Source organism: Cryptomeria japonica, chromosome 8 (genome assembly GCF_030272615.1).
Source record: "Cryptomeria japonica chromosome 8, Sugi_1.0, whole genome shotgun sequence".
Classification (NCBI taxonomy): domain Eukaryota; kingdom Viridiplantae; phylum Streptophyta; class Pinopsida; order Cupressales; family Cupressaceae; genus Cryptomeria; species Cryptomeria japonica.
In genome coordinates, this window is record NC_081412.1 from 490,785,261 (window position 1) to 490,808,239 (window position 22,979).

At 36.3% G+C, this 22,979-nt stretch overlaps 2 protein-coding genes across 2 annotated transcripts; one reads left to right on the plus strand and one right to left on the minus strand.

The window, feature by feature from the left end:
- The first annotated feature begins 1,292 nt into the window (after window positions 1–1,292).
- LOC131060054 (protein SAMBA) lies at window positions 1,293–22,286 on the plus strand. Its single transcript, XM_057993153.2, has 3 exons — window positions 1,293–1,675; window positions 11,356–11,457; window positions 21,798–22,286. The coding sequence occupies exons 1-3, from the start codon at window positions 1,498–1,500 to the stop codon at window positions 21,890–21,892; spliced, it is 375 nt and encodes a 124-aa protein (XP_057849136.2). The 5' UTR covers window positions 1,293–1,497; the 3' UTR covers window positions 21,893–22,286.
- LOC131857370 (uncharacterized) lies at window positions 6,126–8,777 on the minus strand. The gene is made up of 3 exons (XM_059209848.1): window positions 7,600–8,777; window positions 6,786–7,484; window positions 6,126–6,694 (listed from the first exon to the last, which is right to left on the minus strand). The coding sequence occupies exons 1-3, from the start codon at window positions 8,740–8,742 to the stop codon at window positions 6,314–6,316; spliced, it is 2,223 nt and encodes a 740-aa protein (XP_059065831.1). The 5' UTR covers window positions 8,743–8,777; the 3' UTR covers window positions 6,126–6,313.
- Window positions 22,287–22,979: the final 693 nt, after the last annotated feature.

The window sequence follows — 22,979 nt, forward strand, 5'->3', positions numbered from 1 at the left end:
GAATACTTGACACCATGTCATCCAAAAGTGTGCTCAGGCCTTGTCTCCATAGTGACATAATAACATAATAAGTAAAATGATGAATGCTCTAAGCATGCCCTTTGTTTCACTAGCTTTGAGAAAGGTTGCAATAATCATGGACTAGATATCCATATTAATCTTATAATAATTATCCACAAGCATAACATATTCTCCCAGTATGATTTTGATGACATGAACTATTATAACAACCTTTGTCTGAATTTAAATCCTCTTCAATTTGAAATTTGAAACCTCGCTTAAAAAGACATTTTGCCTTTTCTTTGCTCATAATATAATAGTTGTGTCCATAATTGACAAGGGTTCGGTAAAATGCTAAAACCCCAAAATAAATGGACATCAAAGGTGTTGTAAGAAGTTGCTAGGATCCACAAAGTTCCAATGACAAGGACTTCCAAGTACCTATAAGGTGAAAATTCTGACACTTACACTCTTGTTCTCTTGTCTTTTGAATTTGTCATTAATGTCATGCATCTTCCTTGAATTTAGTTAGAGCTATCTTTGTCACATCACACTACAATGGAAATATTCCCCATCCAATAATTTAGAAACAAAGATCTAAGTGGAAGATAGAATCAAATGATTCTCAAAACCCACAAGATTATTCATAACAACAACATCTTGTTTGCCAATAGTATAGGTGGCAAGGAAGTTTTATTTCTTGTTAATTTCCTTATGTACATGCTAAATAGAGAAAATGGACAACACATCTAGAAAGGGCCAAATTAGCAATAACATGTTGTTTATATTTCAATAAGGTGAACCTTGCTTCTAAATTGCATTGAAAAGCACAATAGAATCCCACACATGACACACACTTATAATTCAAGTAACAACGCTTAGATCTTGCTCCAATTAACTTTCCATTGTGATCCTAGATCAAGCACTTACTCTAAAAATTTCAAGTTTACCCGAAAGTCTCTATCAATATTCAACTTCATCCATCCTCCCAACTATAAAATCCATTTTTGTATAATCCTTATATCACATATAGAATTAACTCTACCAATTCTCAACTCCTTAATGAAGGGAGAGGGTGAAGAAAATTATGATATAAAACACTTCACATACAAAAATTATTAAAACAAAAACTAAAAAACTAAATAAATATAAGACTATTTTTACTAAGATTACTCAATTTTACATGATACTAAAATCCCATATAAAAACTACATAGAATTTACGGTAGGTAACTTTTGTAGGCCTATTGCATAGATTTGAATTTGAATTCAAATTGGCACTAAATATCAGTATTCTGCCCATGAAATGTTGTAGAAAGACCGTATAAAATTTGGTACACAATTTTGTGCTTCAAAATATTTGCAGCATTACCATATGGGATTTTGAAATATAGGGAAGGCCTGCATTCTATTGTGTGTTGGCGAAGCAATTGATTTGTGAGCGTTCGCTTCTTCTGCGTTTGTGCCTGATTGAATCGAATCAAGTTAACATCCAAATATGGCAAGCACAGGTACACGAAGTACAAATGCAAGCAGTGCATCCAACGCCAGTGCTAATGCCAGTTCCAATGTGAATACGAATGTAAGCACGGGTGCAACTTTAGATGAAAGCCTCTTCACTCAACTTATATCGGAGGTTAGCTTTTCTCAAGAGCGCCGAGACGAGACTCTCCAAGGTACTCTCTTCATTCTTGGATTTCAGTATTTTGAGAAACAGGTCAGGGTTTGCGTTTCTACAAGCAGAGGGTTCTGCAAACTAGGGTTCAGGTTCCTTTTTTTGTTGTTGTTTTTATATGTAGAGATTTTTGAGAAACCAGGGTTAAGGTTTGTGCTTTTCTCTGATATTTAACAAGACTGTATTAAAAGAGGCAAATCGTCGTTATTACAAGAAATCTTCATTCGAGGGATCCACATACGACTAAGAGAGAAAAACCAAGAAACAAAAACCTATAGCCCGCATATAATGCCTGGAATTAGATGACCACAGAACAAAGAGGGGAGAGAGCACCAAACGTCCTCATCTGCCTCGTCCTCTGCCTTGACACAGTTTGGATATGAATTATTTAGTTGGCTCTGTCTTCTATGACACATGGAGTGATGCACATGGCTTTCGAGGCTATCCAAGTCATTAACCAAGATACATATTGTCACGAACGTCCTTAAGATCCCCAACAGTGATGTTGATAGTGGTATGAGAAATGGTATCATTATCCATGATACTCCTCCTCCAGGCCGCTTCTTGTTCAAGATGGTATATATGATCATTAGATCTCTCCAAGAGGTTTTATATAGGCTCAAGATTGCCCTTGATGGATAGGGTTTGTCTATTTATCTCCAGAGGGTTTTAGTTGTTTGTTTACATGTGTAGGCCCTTAAGGTACAACGGTTAGAGGTTTTGTTTTATGTGGAGAGAGGAGCTGTTTTTATATGGGGATTTCTGAGGAACTGCAATTTAAGTTTTGTGTTTTAACACACAGACAGTTCTTGTTGTTTTTTATATGTGGAATTTTTTGAGATGCTTGAGTCAGGGTTTCTGTTTTTACTCGGAGAGGATTCTGTCAAACCAGGGTGGAGTTCTTGTTGTTTTTGCATGTGGAGGTTTCTGAGGTACCAGGGTTAGAGTTATTGTTTTTATTTGCAAGGCTCTAAGAAGATAGGATTAAGTGTTTTTCTTTTATCATATGCAGAAAATTGAAAATTCTGAAGTAGTGGAGTTAGTGTCTGTGTTGCATATGCAGAGTGCTTGGAGAAGACAGATCTGGGGGTTTTAAATCAATTTAATAATTTTGGAACTTCCACAGTCTAACATCATTTAATATTTTTTATTTCAAGTTCTAAGTTCTATCCGTGGAGGGTTCTGAGAGACTTATTATCGCAAGTAGGCGATACTAAGAAACTAGGTTTAGGCACTTAGTGTCTCTCTTTTATATGCAGAGGTTTCTGAGAAATGAACGCTAGGATTTATGTTTTGTAATATGCAGATAGTTCCCAGAACTTAGGTCAAGTTTTACTTGGTTTCATTAAACAATTCCAAGGAACTAGGGTCAGGGTTTGTGGGTTTGGGTTTTTATATGTAGATGCTTTTAAAATGATGGCTAGGGTTTACATATATATACGCAGATGGTTGTCTAAAACGAGGATTAGAATTGTTTGCTTTTGTACGTAGAGGATAATTAGAAACTAGGTTTGGGGTTCAAATTATTATTTTTTAATTGTTTAGGTGTTGTGTTTTTATATGTGGAGGGTTCTTTTAAACACTTAAATATCTTTGTTATTGTTAATGTTTGTAGGTTCAGTCGAATGATCATTTAGAATACATATAATATATGTTGATTAATAATAATATATTATTATGTTATATTATTATTAATCATATAAAATTTAATATTCAATATTAATCTATTATATTATTCTAAATTAATAATTGATTTATGAAACATTATAATATTGATTAAATTATTATAATTAAAGGAGAGACATGTCCGTTCAAGGACATGCCTCTCCAAAGGAATATATATAGTATAATGTTATTCAATTTGAGAACACATAGAATTCCAAGAATGCAAGTATCAGATTGAATCAGATATATACATTAAAATACATCCAATAAAACTTGGGAAAATCAACATGGTATCAGAGCTCAGGCTTGTGAATTTTAATTTGGAGGTTGGAGAGGGTTGGAGAATTCAGTTTTTTTTAGAATTTTCAGTCTGAAATATGCCATTGTACGGCCCTTGGTTGGCCTCAAAATGAGGACTATAATATATGGATGGAAAGATCTGGGTTTCTAGTTTTCAAATATGTTTATCTCATCAAATTTGATTCAGTTTTGTGTAAGATATGACGACTTTGGTGCAGGTCACTTGAAACCCTACCTAGGGTTAGCAGTTTTGGGAAAAATGTCATAACTTTTGTTTTAACCGTTGGATGTGGCTATAACTTGGAGGAAATGTTTGTAATTAGATTTTATAACATCTCACCGAAGAGATTGGATAAATTTGGTAAATTGCAAAAGTTATTAACGACTGTGTGTGGCAGATCATAATGAAAGTGTTGATCAAAACTATGAAAATGTTCTACATCATTCAAAGGGAATTATGATGAGAGATGATTCATGCGTGATATTTCTTATATGGGCTCACCTTATGAAAGGAAATGTTTTAAACTTAAGATAAGTATTCCATGTTTTATTAAGGCACATGAATTATTGAGTTTGTAATTTATGCTATAATATTGGCTAGCGAAATCTTGTATGCTTCCATCATTGGTATTTTTGTTCGAGATAATTTAGTTTATGAGCTATTTGTAATCTCTCTCTGACATACCTTCAGGACGAAAGCACAATAAAATTGAATTAAAGGGAGAAATAAATTGATGCTTACAAACGAATTGATGATTGAGACCAAATGCAGAGGGAGTTTGACATTTCAAAAGAGGACAAGAGGTTGATACAAGAACTTGAGCTTCAGAGGGAGCAGATAGCTCAGTCAACTTGTGACAATTTCGATCATAGTGATTGAGAGGGATTTTCACTATTGAAGGTGAAACACTTATGAGGTAAAACTTGATTCAATTGATTATTATACTAATGAAATCATTTAATGCCTTATGGGCCCTGTGTAAATCATAAGGAAGTGACGACTTCCAAATGATTTCCACTTGTATTTTTGAGGTTATTGGAAGGTGACGATCTTACAATAACTTGAGCTTGTGGATAGAATCGCCGACAGAGGCAATCCACATGAGAGCTCATGGATAGAATTGCTGACTGAGGCAATCCACATAAGAGCTTGTGGATAGAATCGCCAACTGAGGCAATCCACGTGAGAGCTCATGGATAGAATCGCCAACTGAGGCAATCCACATAAGAGTTTGTGGATAGAATCGCCGACTGAGGCAATCCACTTAAGAGCTTGTGGATAGAATCACCGACTGAGGCAATCCACGTGAGAGCTCATGGATAGAATCTCCGATTGAAGCAATCCACATAAGAGTTTGTGGATAGAATCGTTGACTGAGGCAATCCACGTGAGAGCTCATGGATAGAATCGCCGACTGAGGCAATCCACGTAAGAGCTTGTGGATAGAATTGCCGACTGAGGCAATCCACGTGAGAGTTCATGGATAGAATCGCCGACTGAGGCAATCCATATAAGAGCTTGTGGGTAGAATTGCCGATTGAGGCAATCCACGTGAGAGCTCATGGATAGAATCGCCGACTGAGGCAATCCACGTAAGAGCTTGTGGATAGAATCGCCGACTGAGGCAATCCACGTGAGAGCTCATGGATAGAATCGCCGACTGGGGCAATCCACACAAGAGCTTATGGATAGAATCGCGAACAGAGGCAATCCATGCAAGAGCTTGTGAATAGAATCGCCGACGGAGGCAAATTCACACCTTGAGACTATGGTCCCCTGTGATGAGCATCATATGGTTGATGCAAATACTCCCAATATCATGAGATGATATTTTTGAGTCATGGTGAATATCATGTGCCTTGATATTCTTGTTTATACCATACTTCTTGATATCATAGTGAAATAATATTTTCTCTATTCCATAATTAATCTAGACTTAATGCATTTGCATTGATTTTATCTTCCCTAGCTAAGAGGGAGTGTTAATTATGTTTTGTGTAGCTATGGTGAGGGCCATAAGTGTTGACATGGGAGATCACTACACATTTTGTCTGATCATCCTCCCTAGCTAAGAGGGAGTGTTAATGTTTGTAGCTTCAGTCGAATGATCATTTAGAATACATATAATATATGTTGATTAATAATAATATATTATTATGTTATATTATTATATTATTATTAATCATATAAAATTTAATATTCAATATTAATCTATTATATTATTCTAAATTAATAATTGATTGATGAAACATTATAATATTGATTAAATTATTATAATTAAAGGAGAGACATGTCTATTCAAGGACATGCCTCTCCAAAGGAATATATATAGTATAATGCTAAGTTGCCGGTACGGGTACGGGTACGGGTACGTGGGTACGGTACGCTGGTACGGCTTTTTTTTTAGGGGGGGCCTGGGTACGTCCGGGTACGTTCGTACAAAAAAATGTAAAAATCATAAATATATACATATATACACTCTAATAAGTAGAAACAAAAATTAAATTTAGAATCCCACATATCATCCATATGCTAAACAAAACTTGGAACTATCATATATGATTCATATTGATATAACTATAAGTCTATAACAAAATTACAAACTTTGAATGTTATGATAGATATCGAATTCATTGTTCACTGGCTCAACCGTTCAACAATAAAATAACACAACTAATAATCAGCAATAGCATCATATGGGTCACTAGGAAGATCAAGATCAACATCATCATTGACATTAGATGATGTAGGTAGAGTACTGGAACCACATGCAGCCTCACTGCCACTTGCACTAGCAGCACATTGGCTATCAGACTCCCCAGAAAGTAAAGATTGTGTGGCAGCTGAAAAATCCAAATCAGTTCGCTCTGGATCTACATCCCAAAACTTTGTGCTCCCATCCTTATACTCATTTTGTTTATGAGTAAGAAGGCGCAAGTTTGAATGCACATAAACGAGCTCTTCTGCCTTACTTGCTGCCAGTCGGTTGCGTTTCACTGAGTGGATAAAGGAGTATGTGCTCCAATTTCGCTCAGATGAAGAGGAACTAGCAACCTATTGAATAATTGACACAAAGTGAGAGGGTGACAATTATAAAATAGTAAAAAATCTAAATTTAGAGAGCAATAAAAATTAAGAAACTTACTTGCGATAAAACTTTGATTGCAAGAGTTTGAAGGTTTGGTGATGTATGGCCATTGAGGTACCACCAAGCATGAGAATCCTTTCTATACTTGTCACGGAGAGCGGAAACACTTTGACCATTGGAGGCTACAAAATCAGCAAACTCACTTGTCATTAAATCCTCCATTTCAGAATCTGGGAAGAGTTTAGTAAGTGCTGTCCTACACCCTTCACTGACTTCTGAATCTCTATATGGTGGTACCCTTGATGGCTTAGCAAGCATTTCATCACTATAAAATTTGGGAGTCAATGCAAATGCAAGAAGATGTAGTGGGGTGGTCATTTTGTTCCACCGCTCAACACAAATTGATTGAACCTCTTTGAAGAAAGTTTCTTCGGGATCTTGCTCTTTTGCATTGATGATGGCTTTCATTTTCTCAATCATCGAGTCAATGCCATCATATACCTCTCCCAAACATGGGTGATCCATGTCAGTATAACGGATCATACTCATGATGGGCTCAGTGAAACTCAAAAGATATTCCACTCGATCCCACCAAATGTCATCTAGGATCATGCGCTTTACATTTGCTGCCCTTTCAGTATTGGATTGCCTCCATAGGGACCAACTTTGACTAATTACCATGCTAGCAAGTGGCTGTCGCACCTTCACAAGTCGCCTCAAGACGATTGTGTTGGATGCAAATCGGGTCTCGGCAACCTATTCAAAAATTAAAAATAAAAATTAGAATACAAAGAAGACATGATAAAAAAATAAAAATTAAGTAACCATCAAAGTGAAATGTAGATTTTAAAAATTGAAGTGTTTCAATTACCTTTAGCAACTCCAACTGTGAAAATGATCTGAAAATGGCCTGTGACATGTTATGGTTTGTGATGAACATTTGGATCTCTTCAGCCTCAACATAAATTTGTTTGATCCAATCTATTTTCCTGCCTATCTTTTGTAGCATGAGGTTGAGAGAGTGGACAGCACAAGGTGTCCAAAATATGTGTTCAAACCGTGTCTCAATCAACATACCTGCAGCTCTACAATTCTTTGCATTGTCCGTTATTACTTGGACAACATTTTGAGGTCCCACATCCTGAATGCATTGTATAAGGATGTTAGCAATAAATTGTGCATCCTTCACCTGTCCCTCACAATCCACAGCTTTCAGAAACATTGCCCCTTTAGGGCACACTGCAATTACATTAATTAATGGCCGATTTTTGGTATCCTTCCATCCATCTGAAATGATGGACACCCCTGTTTGTTTCCATGAATTTCTAATGGGAGCCAATGCATTGTCTATGTTTTTTACCTCCTTTGCTAGTAAGGTGCTACGCACCTTCTCATAACCTGGCCCTGTGTACCCTTGTGGAGCCTCATTTACCTTTTTCAACATATCCTGCCAATATGGTGATCGTACCACATTAAATGACAAACCGTTTGCATATAGACATCTTCCAACGGATTGATCTGCAATCTCTCTAGCATCATTCTTAAATGCTCTCTCTAATGGTCCCTTGCTTCTCTTCACAATAACAGGGTCTTCACTAATTGGGTCCAAGAATGGGTGGCTCTCTACCACGATATCAGGAAAATCGCTATAAGATGGAGAAGTAGGGGGCCTCTTTGATTTACTTCCTCTTCCTGTCAACAAAGGATGGTTTGAGGCACGACCAACTCTTGCATCTGCTTCCTCTTGCTCTCTAATATATCCTGCTATTTCTTGAGGTGACATCCCATTTCCATTCTTTCCTAGACATGGTTTGATTCCTTGTTGGGGAATGGCACAAAAATGGGCTTTGACACGACTGTAGGAGCTAGTTTTTTTCGTACTACAGAAGTTGCATATCCATAAAAATGTTCCACCACCTTTTACTTGGTCTATTATTTTGACATATTTCCATAAAGGTGAATTTGGGTCAGTTTTGAAAGTCCGTTGAGGAGTAGAGCTACTAGTCGTTGCCATTATGATTTCTACAACAAATTAAAAAAAAAAATATTAATATTTAATATTATATATTTAACATTTAGCAAAATAGTTTTATAATTTATTATTATAGTTTGAACTTTGTTTATTTTAAATCACTTAATAGTTTGTTAAATTAAAAGTTAAAAAAACAAACCTAATATAAATTAAAAATTACAATTTTCGATTTTTAATTTTAAATAATAAAAGTTATAAAACTATTTTAATAGGTTCATAATTTATTAATTATTATTATTTTAAATATGAATAATTCATATTTAAAATAATAATAATTAATAAATTATTAACCATTAAAATAGTTTTATAGTTTTTAGTCTTTTATTATTTAATATTAAAAATCGAAAATTGTAATTTTTAATTTATATTAGGTTTTTTTTTTAACTTTTAATTTAACAAACTATTAATTGATTTAAAATTAATAAATTCAAACTATAATAAAAATAAAAAATTTAACAAACTATTATAAAAATTTCGAAATTAACAACCTACCTGCAAGCTCGAAATGGCGCCTCCCGTCTTGGCTCCTTCGCGCGTCCTCTGCCGTGGCTCCTTCGCGCGTCCTCTGCCGTGGCTCCTCCTGTGCAACCCGCAACCCGTGGCGGCCTCCTCCTGTGCAACCCGCAACCCGTGGCGGCCTCCTCCTCCTGTGCAACCCGCAACCCGTGGCGGCCTCCTTCTGTGCAACCCGTGGCGGCGGCCTCCTCCTTCTGTGCAACCCGTGGCGGCCTCCTATGTTTTCGTGGCTCCTGTGCCCTCCTCCTGCGCTTTCGTGGGATGTTTCTTCTTTTTTTTTTAACTTTCGGGTTTAAAACGATGTGAAAAAACCTTCGACATTTTTGCACGTGCAGATTCGGCAAAAAAACCCTACGGAATCGCCACGTTTACATCGGATGCGTCGGGGTTCGTGTCTAAAAACGCGGATACGTTTCAGGTTAAAAAAAACAGTACCCTGTTCGAATCCACAGGGATTCCATGGCGAATCCGAATCCGGTACGTATCGTATCCGGATTTGGGAGCAAACTAGGAAGTACCGGTAACTCAGGTATAATGTTATTCAATTTGAGAACACATAGAATTCCAAGAATGCAAGTATCAGATTGAATCAGATATATACATTAAAATACATCCAATAAAACCTGGGAAAATCAACAGTTATCATAGCTAAAGGTTCTGAAAAATGAGTTTTTAGGTCTGTGTTTTATTTTAGAGGTTTCTGAGAAATGAGGGCTAGGGCTTATGCTTTATATGCAAAGGGCTCTCAAAAAGTAGGGTTTTATTTTTTATTTTTATATGTATAGAAATCTGAAAGCTAGGGTTATTTTTTTTTAATGTAGAAGCTTCTGGAAAAGGGACTATTGATTTTGTTTTTATTCGTTGAGGGTTTTAAAAGACTAGATTTTTGTTTTATGACATTAATGTCTCTATGTGTAGAGGGTTTGGAGAAAAAGGGTTTGGGTTTGTGTTTTTACAAGTAGCATCTTAAGAAACTAGGGCTAGTGTTAGGGAAAATATTAAGGGATGGGAAATACTCTACAAGTATATACTGGCGAGTGAATCTGTATAAAATACTTGTTGAATCATTCCTTTTCAAAACTTACATACCTTATGTTAATGTAGATTAGATTTTTTAGTAGATAAAATAGAGGTATCTTTTAATTTTATTATCTCACAATTGATGATCTCACTAACCTATGAATTTTGTAGGTTGATGCAAGTATGAAGGGAGATAGTATGTCCACAAAGTATATTGATTTCCTAAGTTTTTATTAATGCTTCAAGTGCTGCTGATTATATCACAACTATCGCTGTGTTTAGAATAAGATCAATCTTCTAAGATTTGCACTGATTGATTTCGGTACACCCTTCATCGATCTGCTTGCGAATTATATATATTAAATGGGAAGGCACATCAGTGGATAGACATGTCTCCACACGTGTGGAGGCATGTCTCTCCACCGATATGTCTGTCCATTTAATATTACCAATACTGATTCATAATTGGTGGCATTAGCAAACCATTTGTTATTATAAACTAATACCGATTCATAATTGGTGGCAACTATTCAGTTAACACAACCGATTCACAATCGGTATGTTAAACTGAAAATAGCCGATACACTTCATCGACAGGAAGTGGATCATACATGATCACCGATTTTATACTAGGGAGATGACAATCGATATATGATCAACCATTTGATCATTTAATCAGATTTAGTTTATTCATGAAAAGAATATGTATGTATGTTAATATACATAGTAATAATAAACTCAATGATTATTACTATGTATATTAGTATACATATATGAAGTATTCTAATGATGTAAGTTTTATTCATGATCATATTTATCTGACCGAAGCTATCATCTTTAACACCTTAGACTACATCAAGAAATCTATTTGATTCTTTCCACTTGAAAAATCTATTTTTTTTCTAATTTTGCTGAAGAATTAGCTTATTGATAAAATTAGGCCATATAAATATTGTTGCTTTTCATATATAAAGTGTTATAGAGAATTAGGTGTAGGGTCTATATTTTTATTGTGGGGGATCTTAGAAACTAAGGTTAGTGTTTTGTGTAAAAGTGCAGCTCTAAAGGAGGATGTTGGTGGGTTGCTTGACAAGTCATTGGAGGTGGATGCATGGAAGTTTGCTGCACCACGGTCTCAATTACATCTCCTCTCTGGAACAGGTAGGCTAATGTCATTTCTTTGCTAATCATTTATTTTTGAAATGAATGAATGAGTGAATGCTTTTAATTATGTCCACGACCAGCGAAGAAACCTGTACATCCAAAACCCAACACCTATATTTCCATTTCTTTCTGAATCTTGGATCTTCTACTATGTAACTTTAGTTACTATGTAAACTGAATTCCCATTTTTTCACACACACACATCCTTTCTTGCAAAGAAGATTCATTAGCTTTTAGTGCTCCATGGGGATGGATCCTAGTGGGCTTGAATAAGTCTCAAGTACTTGGTGACTTGGAGGTGGCATCCTCTTCTTGCCTTTTTTTTTGAAGTTTTGAGGATGTATGTCTATTTTTGGTCTTTTTGGGGACTCCCTTGTGTCCCCAATTGTCCTCTTGGTGCCTTGGGGACTTTAGAGTGCCCCTATATCAAATCTGTTGAAGATAGCAAAAGACCATTGTAAAGCAAACAAAACCGTAAAACAAAGGGTCCACCAATGTCCCCCAACTTAAAAAAATATTTTGAAAACCATGCTTATTGCTGTATTGCATCTACCAAAAGAGAAGGGAAATGAGAAGAGGAACAGGAGAAGACAAAAGAAGAGTGGGAAGAAAAGAGATTAAGAGGTGCAGTTTTTGAGATACAATTGCATAATGATTTTGATATATGAGCTTATTGCTCAATGTACCTATACATGATGCAACATTTTTTCTTTTGGAATCTCTCAATATATTTGATATAAATCATGCTTTGTATCAAAGTTGGAAAACTCGGACTCGCTGTGGACTTGACAGCCCAAAAATTGGACTCGGACTCAAACTCGGTAAAAAAGAAAACCGTAGTTTTACAAAAAAACAAAACAAAAAGAAATTAATGCATTTAGAGAAGACAAGAGCCATAATTGAAGCATTATGCATGTCATATGATCTCCAAACACTCAATATTTGAAATTTCATCATTCGTACTCATAGTTTCAAAGTTTAAAATGTATAACAGCAGCATAAGTTTATAAATGTTTACAAAATTACATATAATGATATGTCCAGATGTGAAAAATAGCAAATTAAAGACTACATCTTCCTCTTTCCTCTCCTAACATAATTCAATTTTTCAGGCCTTGAGCTAGTATTAGTAGGTCTCGAGTTATCTAAATGATGAGATGATTCTTCTTCTTCAACATCAAAGTCTTCATCTTCGTCCTCGTCTTTGTCCTACTCTATTTCATTCAATCCCGCTACTTTTGCTTCTTGTGCTGCTCCTCCCTCTAATTTTGCAAGATCTTCTTCAGTAAGGAGGACATCATCTCAATCATTTTGTTCATTGATAGTCCAATCACCATGTGGATCAATTTCATCCAAGTAACTGGCCTCATGTGAAACACCCTCCACCTTTCTAGTGTGAAGGTGAAGGTTGTATCGAACGAAGACAAGATCATTGAGGCGCTTTTGGGTCAACCTATTTCTCTTCTTTGTGTGAATGCTCTCAAGTAAACTCCAATTCTGTTCAAACCTAGAAGCACTACATGGTTGGGACAAAACACGGATGGCTATCTTTTGAAGATTAGGTGTCCCAACACCATAATTCTCCCACCATAAATTTACAAAAAATCATTTAGAAATATTAGAATTGAGTAAAAAATGTAACAATCAAGTTTCTGATTTTTTTTTTGTAGTATTGAATTAGTTTTTTTACCCGGTTGTTTTCCTGTCAATTGCTTGTTGTTGTTAATGCATTAGTAGCTTCTGCAAGATAAGACTTTCCTAACCCTTTAATCTCTTCTATCTGTTTTGGTTTACTCATCTATGCTATTAGATTATCTGATTTATGCTTTCCGAACTGAATATGTTTATCGGATTATAACATTGATCATGATTTATGATATTGACATTGGATAAATATGGATTAGATCGACAACTTGCTTAACATAGTTAAGCGTCGATTAAATGCTATCGGGCTAGTAACCCGATAGCATATTAATGTCGATTCATTTATGAATCAGCATTAATATGCTATCGGGGTATTAACCCGATAGCATATGTAATGCTATTTGTTATCGGGATAAACATTTATTCGGGCCATTAACAAAGCATCATAACTAACACCGCTTCAACCGAGTGTTAAGTATTAATGTTAGTTACCAAACATAACCGAAATCGGGATGTGCACCGATCAATAGGTGCCTTGATCGGTCATGTATACCGGTCAAGACATCTATTGACCAGTCTTCTAAAACATATAAAGCCCGACATGAATCATTTGGAGAAGACATAGAAAAGTATTAATGATCTCTCTCCTTCTGCCTGCAACAAAATAATCAGATTATTAGACAGTATAATCATATAAAATTCTCACATATAGAATATGTTCTTTTATTGCAATTGAATAAAACTTTACAGTTGTGAAGAGAAGAGTCTCCCCTCTACACCCTTGGTAGATCTTGAACAACGAACATTTCCAAATTCATAAATAAGATAGTCAAACTCAACAACGAATATTTCCAAATTCATAAATAAATTACAAGATATAGCAAATGTCAAATCTCACCTCCAACTCATCAAAAACCTTGTCTCTCAACTCTTTTTAGGTGCCATTTTATCAATGCATGCAACAACACCTGCCATGATATCCTCGTTAGCCCTAAATGAATAAGAGAAGTAGAATTTTAGGTTCAAGAAGTAAGCGGATTCACGTATTGGTTTGTGGATTTGGTTTGTCCACCTACGATCAATGATGCGCCAAAGGATTTCATATTTTTTTGTATTCCCGCCATAGTAATGTGAAATGGCCTCTTTGGTCCTATCCATGGCCTCATAAATGAAACCCATTGGCATGCCCTCTACATCCACCATACGAAGAACCCTTACCAAAGATGAAAACAAATTTTAAATTAGTACAAATTTAACCCCTCAAACAAAATACAGCAAATAGATTATCTTGTATTAAGTTTACATTTGTGTTTGTTACTTACCCCGATCAGCTCCTCTCCACTTTTGTTAAACCTTTCATAAAAAACAATGCTTACAATCTTCTTCGCCTCAACTCTTTTGGAGTATGTAGACTCCAACCAAGCACTAGACACAAACATTTGCTTATGATGAGGAATGGTACCAAGAATGCTCTACACTGTGAAGAAGTGGCTAGCAAATCGTGTCGAACCTAGTTGTACAAGCTCCTTGCCATTTGTGTGGTTTCTTATCATAGAAAGGACCCAAGTATGGCTGTAGATGAATTTGGTGACATTTTTTGCATCTTCAACCACCCTTTTCACCCATCCAATCTTCCCAGTGTCCTCTAACAACAAGTCCAAGCAATGTGTAACACATGGACTCCATGTAATTGTAGGATGCCTCTCCATAAGCATTCTACCCATAGCTACATATGCAGCTGCATTGTTCGTGATAATTTGGACAACATTCTCAACTCCAACTTCCTGGATCACCCCATCTAATAGATTGCACAAACTTTCCGCGTTTTTGATTTCATCTAAGGCATCAATAGAATACCATTGCACCATTAGAAGCCACCAAGAAGTTGAGGAGAGTCCTATTTCGTCTGTCTATCCATCTATCTGATAAAATGTTGTATCCTTTTCTCCTCCAAAATCTATTTTGATCATCAACCACAACCTGTATATTTTTTACAGCTTGCTCTAGCAATGGCCCATTAAAGTCTCTAGTTGTTGGGGCCTTAAACCCCTTGCCTGCAACTACAAATGCATTAACCAAACCTTCCCAATATGCGTTGATCGCCGCATTCAAAGGTAAATTATTGTAATACCAAACATTTGCTGTTGCTATCCTTGCTTGCTCATGTTTCTCTCTATTCCATCCAGTACCTTCAAGTGAAGGTTGTGCTCCTAGAACATTGCATGGAACAAAGTAATTTTGGTCTGATCTAAGAGGAGTCTCACTAACCTCACCCTCATCCATAAGATGAATATAGTTGACGAAAGCTTGGACTTTTGCGACCAAGGGGACCCGAAGTGGATAGTGTGGGATTCATTGTAGCTGCTATGCCTTTTGTTTTTTTGCCTTTCTTCTCTTTGCATATCATACTCAACAAGAAGGGCCTTCATCTCTCTAATAATCTCCGGAGTTGTTTTGAGACATACCTCCACATTTTGTCTTGGTATTTTCGCAAGGTGGTGTTTTAATCTATTGATTCCACCCGTCATCTATTTGCCACACTCGGTACAAGTGACCTCTCCCTTTTTATTTCCTAGTATCTCATACTTCCATGCTTTGTTTTTTTGTCTTCTTGGCTAGGTTGCCCTTGGAGTTGAACTTGTCGTTGTTGTTTTAACATGTAAAAATAAAAAAATAAAAATGGGTTTTGTGGAAAATCAACAAAAAAAATGGTAATGAATTGTTTGAAAAAAATAGTATTCGAAAATAAGGAAATAAGTTAGGAAGGGAAATAGATTTTTTTTTGCTAGCATATCCCCTTGTTTTTCAAGATCTTTTTGATTTTCAATTGATGGAAATGAAAAAAAAGAGAAGAAAAATCCTTACCTAGATCTCTTTTGCTGCTTTGATCTTGTTCCCTCACCTTCTTCAAACCCTACAAACCTATTTTGAGCAATAACAAATGTCAAATGTGTGAAAAAGTTAGAAAAAATCAATTTTTATGCTTGGTTGGGCGTTCTCAACTGGCGTGGAGAGTCCATCAGGACTCGCGAGTCTCAACGTTAGACTCGCCTTGAAACACCTGCAACATTAACAATTTCATTAGTGGAAGAAATGGGAGATTGACTCACAATGTGTGAATCAATTCTTAGTTCATGTGAGGACATGTTAGATGCCTCCTTAAACTTTTGGTTTCTCAACCATCTTTTTGTTCTTCTCACAACATTGAAGGTTCTAGCTTGAATACTGTCATCCTCCTTTTTATTCCAATCAATTTCTGGAATTGGTTTTCCTTGAACCTCTGTGTCAAACTCAGGATCTAGGACATCTTCCCCTGTATCTTCTGATACTCCAGATATATTAATTGGAAGCTTCATGGTAATTATTTGTTGCAAAGTGAACCTTGACCACAGTCTTTTCCTTACCTCATATTCATCACTGCAACTCTCCCAGTAATCCTCCAACTAAGGCTCATGACAAAAATGATTATCTACTTTTAGGTTTTCAATGGCGTAACCTCTACTGTCAAACTTTCGCCTTGCCACCTATGGCTGCAGGTTCATCCTTTTGAATTCTAATTCCAGGTTTAGGGCGTCAGATACAGATTTACAGCTATAGTATCTGAGTTCAACAGGGAATACAACTCCAGACTCGCCCTTTGTTCCCAATCTTTTATCAATGTAAGCCAGTTGCCTGCTCACTCTATAAGTACATAGCTGTCGAAGGCATACCTAGGCAGCTTGAATGGTTGACCCTCAAAACCACCTACCCGTAAGTAAGTAAACTTGGGAAATTGAATAAAGAAGCTACCATATATGCTTATGAACTCCATTGCTTCGACAAACATTCTCCTGTTCACATCTCCCTGGAGCTCAAAAGCAAGTTTTCCCGCGAAGACTCCATTCCATTTATCAATTTGTTCAACATGTCTCTGCTGCTGTAATAGGGGATAATAATTATACACCCTCATCCCATCTACCCAAGGTTCATTAGGCAGACCAGACCAATCCCTTGTACAAGCTAGTATGTAGAAAAGATAAGAAGACATATAAAAACCTGACATTCCCACAAAATTACTCAACCCTTCATGTAGTCTTTCTGCAATTACCTGAGACCAATCGAGATACCTGTCACCAGATAACACCACCTGGATGAAAGAGTACATCCAATCCTCCCAGTAGAAAGAATGTGAGTTTCCCTTCACCCTGTTCAGAAGTATAACAATATCCCGCACTTCTATGATGAAATGTTCTCTAGTCAGGGGCTTTGGTAGTCGTGACCTGCCTTTCTGAACTTTTAGGAGCCAATTCCTAGCAATTACACTCCTGTACTTACTCTTCTTTTCCGAGAAATAGGCGTACGAGTTCCCAATGGTCCAGTCTTCATATTCGTCCTTGTGCGGAATTCCCATTGCCGCCATTATTGTTTCTCTGTTGATACTGACTAGCAGCTCACCATTACTAGTTCTGATGCATCTGTTCTCTGTATCATACCTATTCATGCAAGCCATCACCAAATCCGGACATGGTGTGACAAGCGGAAACGCAACAACTTCAACAAGACCGCTTTTCACTATTTTCTCCATCATTGAACCGGTTTGAGGGTTCTTGGCTCTTTCTAAGAAATCCCCTAAATCAACATGAACCAAGGAAGTGTCTTCCAGCTCTGGTAATATGCTCACTAGACACGAGGTCCGACCAAGCTTCGGCAGTATTGGCCTCATATTGCCTATCTATACTTCTTACCAAGAAATTCTAAAACAAGGCAGAATTCTACTCCAACAGTTTAGAGATTTTCTTCCTATACTGATAAATCTTTAGAACTTAAAGAAACACAGCTTAGGAGGAGTCATTCGAACTTACCCGTTACCACCATGAAAACTGGAAACTTCCTCAGGAAATTAGAACTGGTTTTACCTTCGGCGCCTCCAATTCGCTCAAGTATGGCAGCTGCAACCCTTACAGACTATAGAAAGAAATTCATACATTCCTTTTGATCAGACGGGAAAATATCTATAAGGCCACACACCCTTCATAATGATTTACTCAAGCATGTGAAGTAACAGTGAAATGACTAAAATCTGACACCATCTTAATTATCCATCACTTCCGCACAAGTAGTGGATACACTCATGATTATTTTCCATATTTAGAATTTTAAACTGTTGAGTGAGGGAATATTCCTTCTTGCCGCGCCACTTTCATTATCATCAAAAAGCCTTAGAGTTAGTTTTGAAGTGAACTCATGAACCTTGAACCACTTGACAAAAGGTTCAATGGTTCAAGTTCATTTGGGAAGTACAACAATGAGTGAGTGGCACACAACAATACCGGGAACGAGCAACAACGATAATTATTAGGCAAAAGCCTTGAACCATTTGAACCGCTTGAGATTTGGTTCAAGGTTCAAAGTTCAAAGTCAGGAACCAACTTAAAACATATGGACACCCGCTTGTTATACAACAATACATTGCCGCGATTCACAAAAGACCTTTTGAACCTTGAACCACTTTTGGTTCACGGGTTCAGAACTCAAGACGTAAAACAAAAGCGCGCTTGCTCTCACGAAGACAAAGACCACTAATGACTTTTTCCTAAAATGCGCTTTGAACTTTGAACCTATTGAACTTTTTGGAAAGAGTTCAACGGTTCAAGTACAAAGAAGAACAAAGACCCGACGGAAGTAAAGGAACAATAAGGCAACCCGCAAGTATGAACATTCAAAAGGGAAAATTGCAGGGGGGACTAACAATTATAAATTAAAAATATCAATTATAAAGAATAAATATATACATTATTTTTTTCACATTATTTTAATTTATAATCTATTATATAATATACATCAAGCCACTGTTCTGGCAATACCTAGCTTGCAACTACTGTTTTAGGTGGAGACAAATGTCAATGATTATGTGCTGGAGGCTATTTCATCACAAGTATGTAAGCTTGTTTGTTGTCATTCAGATTTATTTCATGGAGCACTTTGGAAGTTTGGATATATTGCTTGCATAATGAATTGTATGTCCTTGTCTGAGCAAAAATTAAATATATTAATTATAAATTAAAAATATCAATTATAAAGAATAAATATATACATTATATTTTTTACATTATTTTAATTTATAATTTATTATATAATATATATCAATAGTCAATAATAGTTTAAATTTTAAAACTATTTTATAATTAATATTATAAAATATAGGGGTTTGCTCCTTCCCAATCAAAGTGCCATGTATAATAGTGCATAATAGTTATAATTTTAAAATTAGTATATAATATTAATAAAACATGGGGTGGGGCATGCAGAGAGCTGCTTTGACACTATCTCACATGCCCTTTCAAATTCAGAAACATAATATAAACATAATATAAATTATATTATTCGAAAAGCTTACTCTAAGGGCGATGATCCAAAAAACTCTCATGTTATGGTGACTTTGCTTGATGGTCCAAACATTGTTTCAAAGCAGAAATATCTTCTGGAAACTAGGCAAGCAGCAGGAGGGTAGCATAAGAACCTTTGTCCCTTCCATAGGGCTTTTGAATGTGCAACATTTAAAAATAATAAAAAGGCCTTAATTGATCCCCCCCACCTTCATTTGAAGCCTATTTACACATGCTAGGCATTTTACTTTCAAATGAAGGACCTTTATTCGACGGTGTTCAACTACTTTTGCCTTCCAAATGCATTTTTGTGTCTTGTCCCACAAGTGGGACACACTATTGTGGGATCACACACCAGTGTTCACTGTGGCAACTATAATTTTAAAGAGATTGTAGGTATCCTAGGCAGTAAGGAGGCCACCAGAGGTATCACGAACACTAACAGTTTCCAACTTAGAACCATTCCATATTGATATACAAGAGTCCGAAACACCTTTCAAATCCAATTAGTTTCTTGAATTCCAATCAAAACAACACTATGCTCTCTAATCAAACTCTTGAGGTAATTTCTGTTATCGGCTCCACCTAAGCCTTGACAGTTCTAAGAGTTAATTATCATTTTTTGGAGGGGTTCTTACCTTTAGGGAGTACCTCCAAAGTTCATTGGGTTTTAATTCTTCCTTATATCTTCAATTTTGGCCTGCTGGTTTGTTTTCCTTCATGTTTTGGAAGAAGAGCTGATGAGAACATCTTAGGTCCAGTTTGAGGAACAACTACATACCCAACTATTTCAATCTGGTCCAGATGAACCATTTCCTCCAGAGGTTTTTCATGAAGACCATCATGCATCCTCAATGAGCCCATTGTTTCATTGTGACTTGCTTCTTGATTTGCTTGAAGCGGAGTCTCATTGTCTGCTTTTGAGTTTTCTAGTAGATCTTTTTCCAGATCAGAAACAGGGACAACAAATTAATTTGAGGCCTCAAGTTGGGAGATGGTTCGCTTGGGTTTTCTGCTCTTAGATCTCTTAAAATGGCTCTTGCATTGGATTTTCTGGAATCCATCAGCCGGGGGAGGCTTATAGGCACCTGAGTTTTTGTTTAGGGGGCACTTCCTAGAAAAATGACTCTATTCATGGTATCAAAGACATTAGGGCAAATACTCATTGTTGAAGACCTAGATATGTATCCAATCTAGAACCTTGGTGCTGGTGGATTTTAGGAGGCCCTTTTTGAGGTTAGATTTGACATATGTGAGCACAATCAACATTGAAATATTTAGGAGGAGTTGAATGCATAAATTTTCTCACTTTATTATCTATAAGATCTAACAAGGGCTTGTTCCAAAAATGTAGTGAGAGGAAAGGAAACCTTACCCAGAGCAAAATGTCATCTAGCACATCCACCTGTGGATTGAATTTAGCAGACCAATTATTCAGAAACAGAGCACTACAGCCCATGACCTAGGGACCTCCTTGGAAAATAGCATTGCCTTCCTCAGAATACTCAAACATATTTGTGAAATATCCCCAGCCACAGATAAGGTGTATCACAGGAAATTTCCAAGCCCGATAAAGAGGTGATCCATCTTTCATGGGCATTAGGGCTTTGCCTCAGTCCAATGAATCTGTTGACTAGGGGCAGTTCATTAGAGCATCCATAGGATGTGTAACATTTTCCATATACCTCAAGAATGGATGTGGAATCCAGGAAACAAATGAATGTATCAGAGAACACTAAGGGTTTTGAGCCAGAAACTTCATTATCCACATCTTTAGGCAGCAGCTTTAGCTGAACTACATCCAGTTTTGCACTTCCAGGAGATTTATGCAAAGCATGAAAACTGGAGGGATCTAGGGGCAGATCAGGGAATTGCAGACAGCAGCTGAGCAGTAGACCAGTTCGTTCTTATGAACACTAGGATATTACCAACAGAACTGTAGAATATTTTTAGAAGACATCAATTGTTACCCAGGGATATGTCAAAACAGCCAAGCAGTCAACCAGTTCATTCTTATGAATGCTAGGAAGTAGGATCTTAACAACAGAGTTGCCACTCTTCTTAGAGAAGAAATTGTGGACATCACCTACGAATATATCAGTAACTTATTGTGAAAAGTCCGACACAATAAATCCCAAAGTTACAGTCATCATATAAATCCCTTTTTCTTAACTTCTAGGAGTTTGAGAGCTTTGATTACCTATATAATGTACAAATGCATTTGATTACAATAAACTTGAACTACACAGTTCACATTTCTAGGTGCTGATAGGTTTACAGCTAGCAGGTGTTGGATGTTGATATTAATTTAATGTTGGTTTTATGCAGGAATTCCATCCTCTAGGTGGATCCAAAGTATGAGGCAAGAACTTATGGAAAGTATGAAGGTAGAGCTTATGGAAACTGAAAATTCACAACCTTGAAGTTTTTGAGAGAATTAACATTGTTCTGAAGGGTTATAGTTGAAGCAACACAAAAACCTGTGGGTGTATGATTATGTAGGTCGTTTTAGTGGGTTAATACAAGATAATTGTTGATGATGTTGAAGTAGAACTAATTTTTTTTTGTTTGGAATTTGATACTAGCAGTTTTATCAATCAGATGCCTGGAATGTTTGACAGCTAATATATTTATGTATTTGTATGAACGAAGTCTCTAGAATTTGTAATGCTAGAAATGTATCTGTAACTAGAGTTTGCAGGATATGGCATAACAGGCAACGGAAGCCTCTGCCATTGTGTCTCAGTGTAACTTTTTTCCATTCCTTATGCTGTAAAAAAATTGAATATTAAGGATCTTTGTGCTAGTTCATGCTCTTGGGAATTGTCATAGTGCTGTTTAATATGATTTCTTCATGATGTTGAAGATTGTTCTAGTTGTCTGAGAGCAGACTTTGAGTTATATGGATCAGCAGTTCTTTTAACTACATATACATTGTATAATGAACATACGAAAAAAGGCTTTTTGTAAAGTTTCTAAAAGAACTCAAATTGACACTCCAGATCACACTGCAAGCCTTTTTTCTCTAACATTATGGATTCTGAAAGCCTTAGATCTTTAACCATTTTCTTTTACTAATGGGCATTAAACCATACCCTATGTAAAGGTTAATTCTTGACACTTATACATTCAATTTGAAATTAAATTGTGGACATATTGTTTGAGCCTGCCACCTTTTTTTGAAAATGATGTTGCCATAGTAATGACGTGGGAAGCTTATAACCTGCTATGGTTTTTACACTTGCAGATGAGAAATGGAAGTTTCCTTACCACAATTATTAGACTTATATTGTAGGATGCCGTTTTCTCATGAACCCTTTGTTATCTTCACGTTTCTTCTGCCTAGAAGTTAATCATTGGTGAGTAGTGGTAACTGTAACATTCTTACATTGTTCAAATTAAAGTAGTATTACAGGTGCTCAGTAGTGTGCAACAAAGGTATGACCATGATTGCAATGAATTATCCATTTCAATCAAGATTCTGGTTTTCATAATTTTAGATTGATGCCT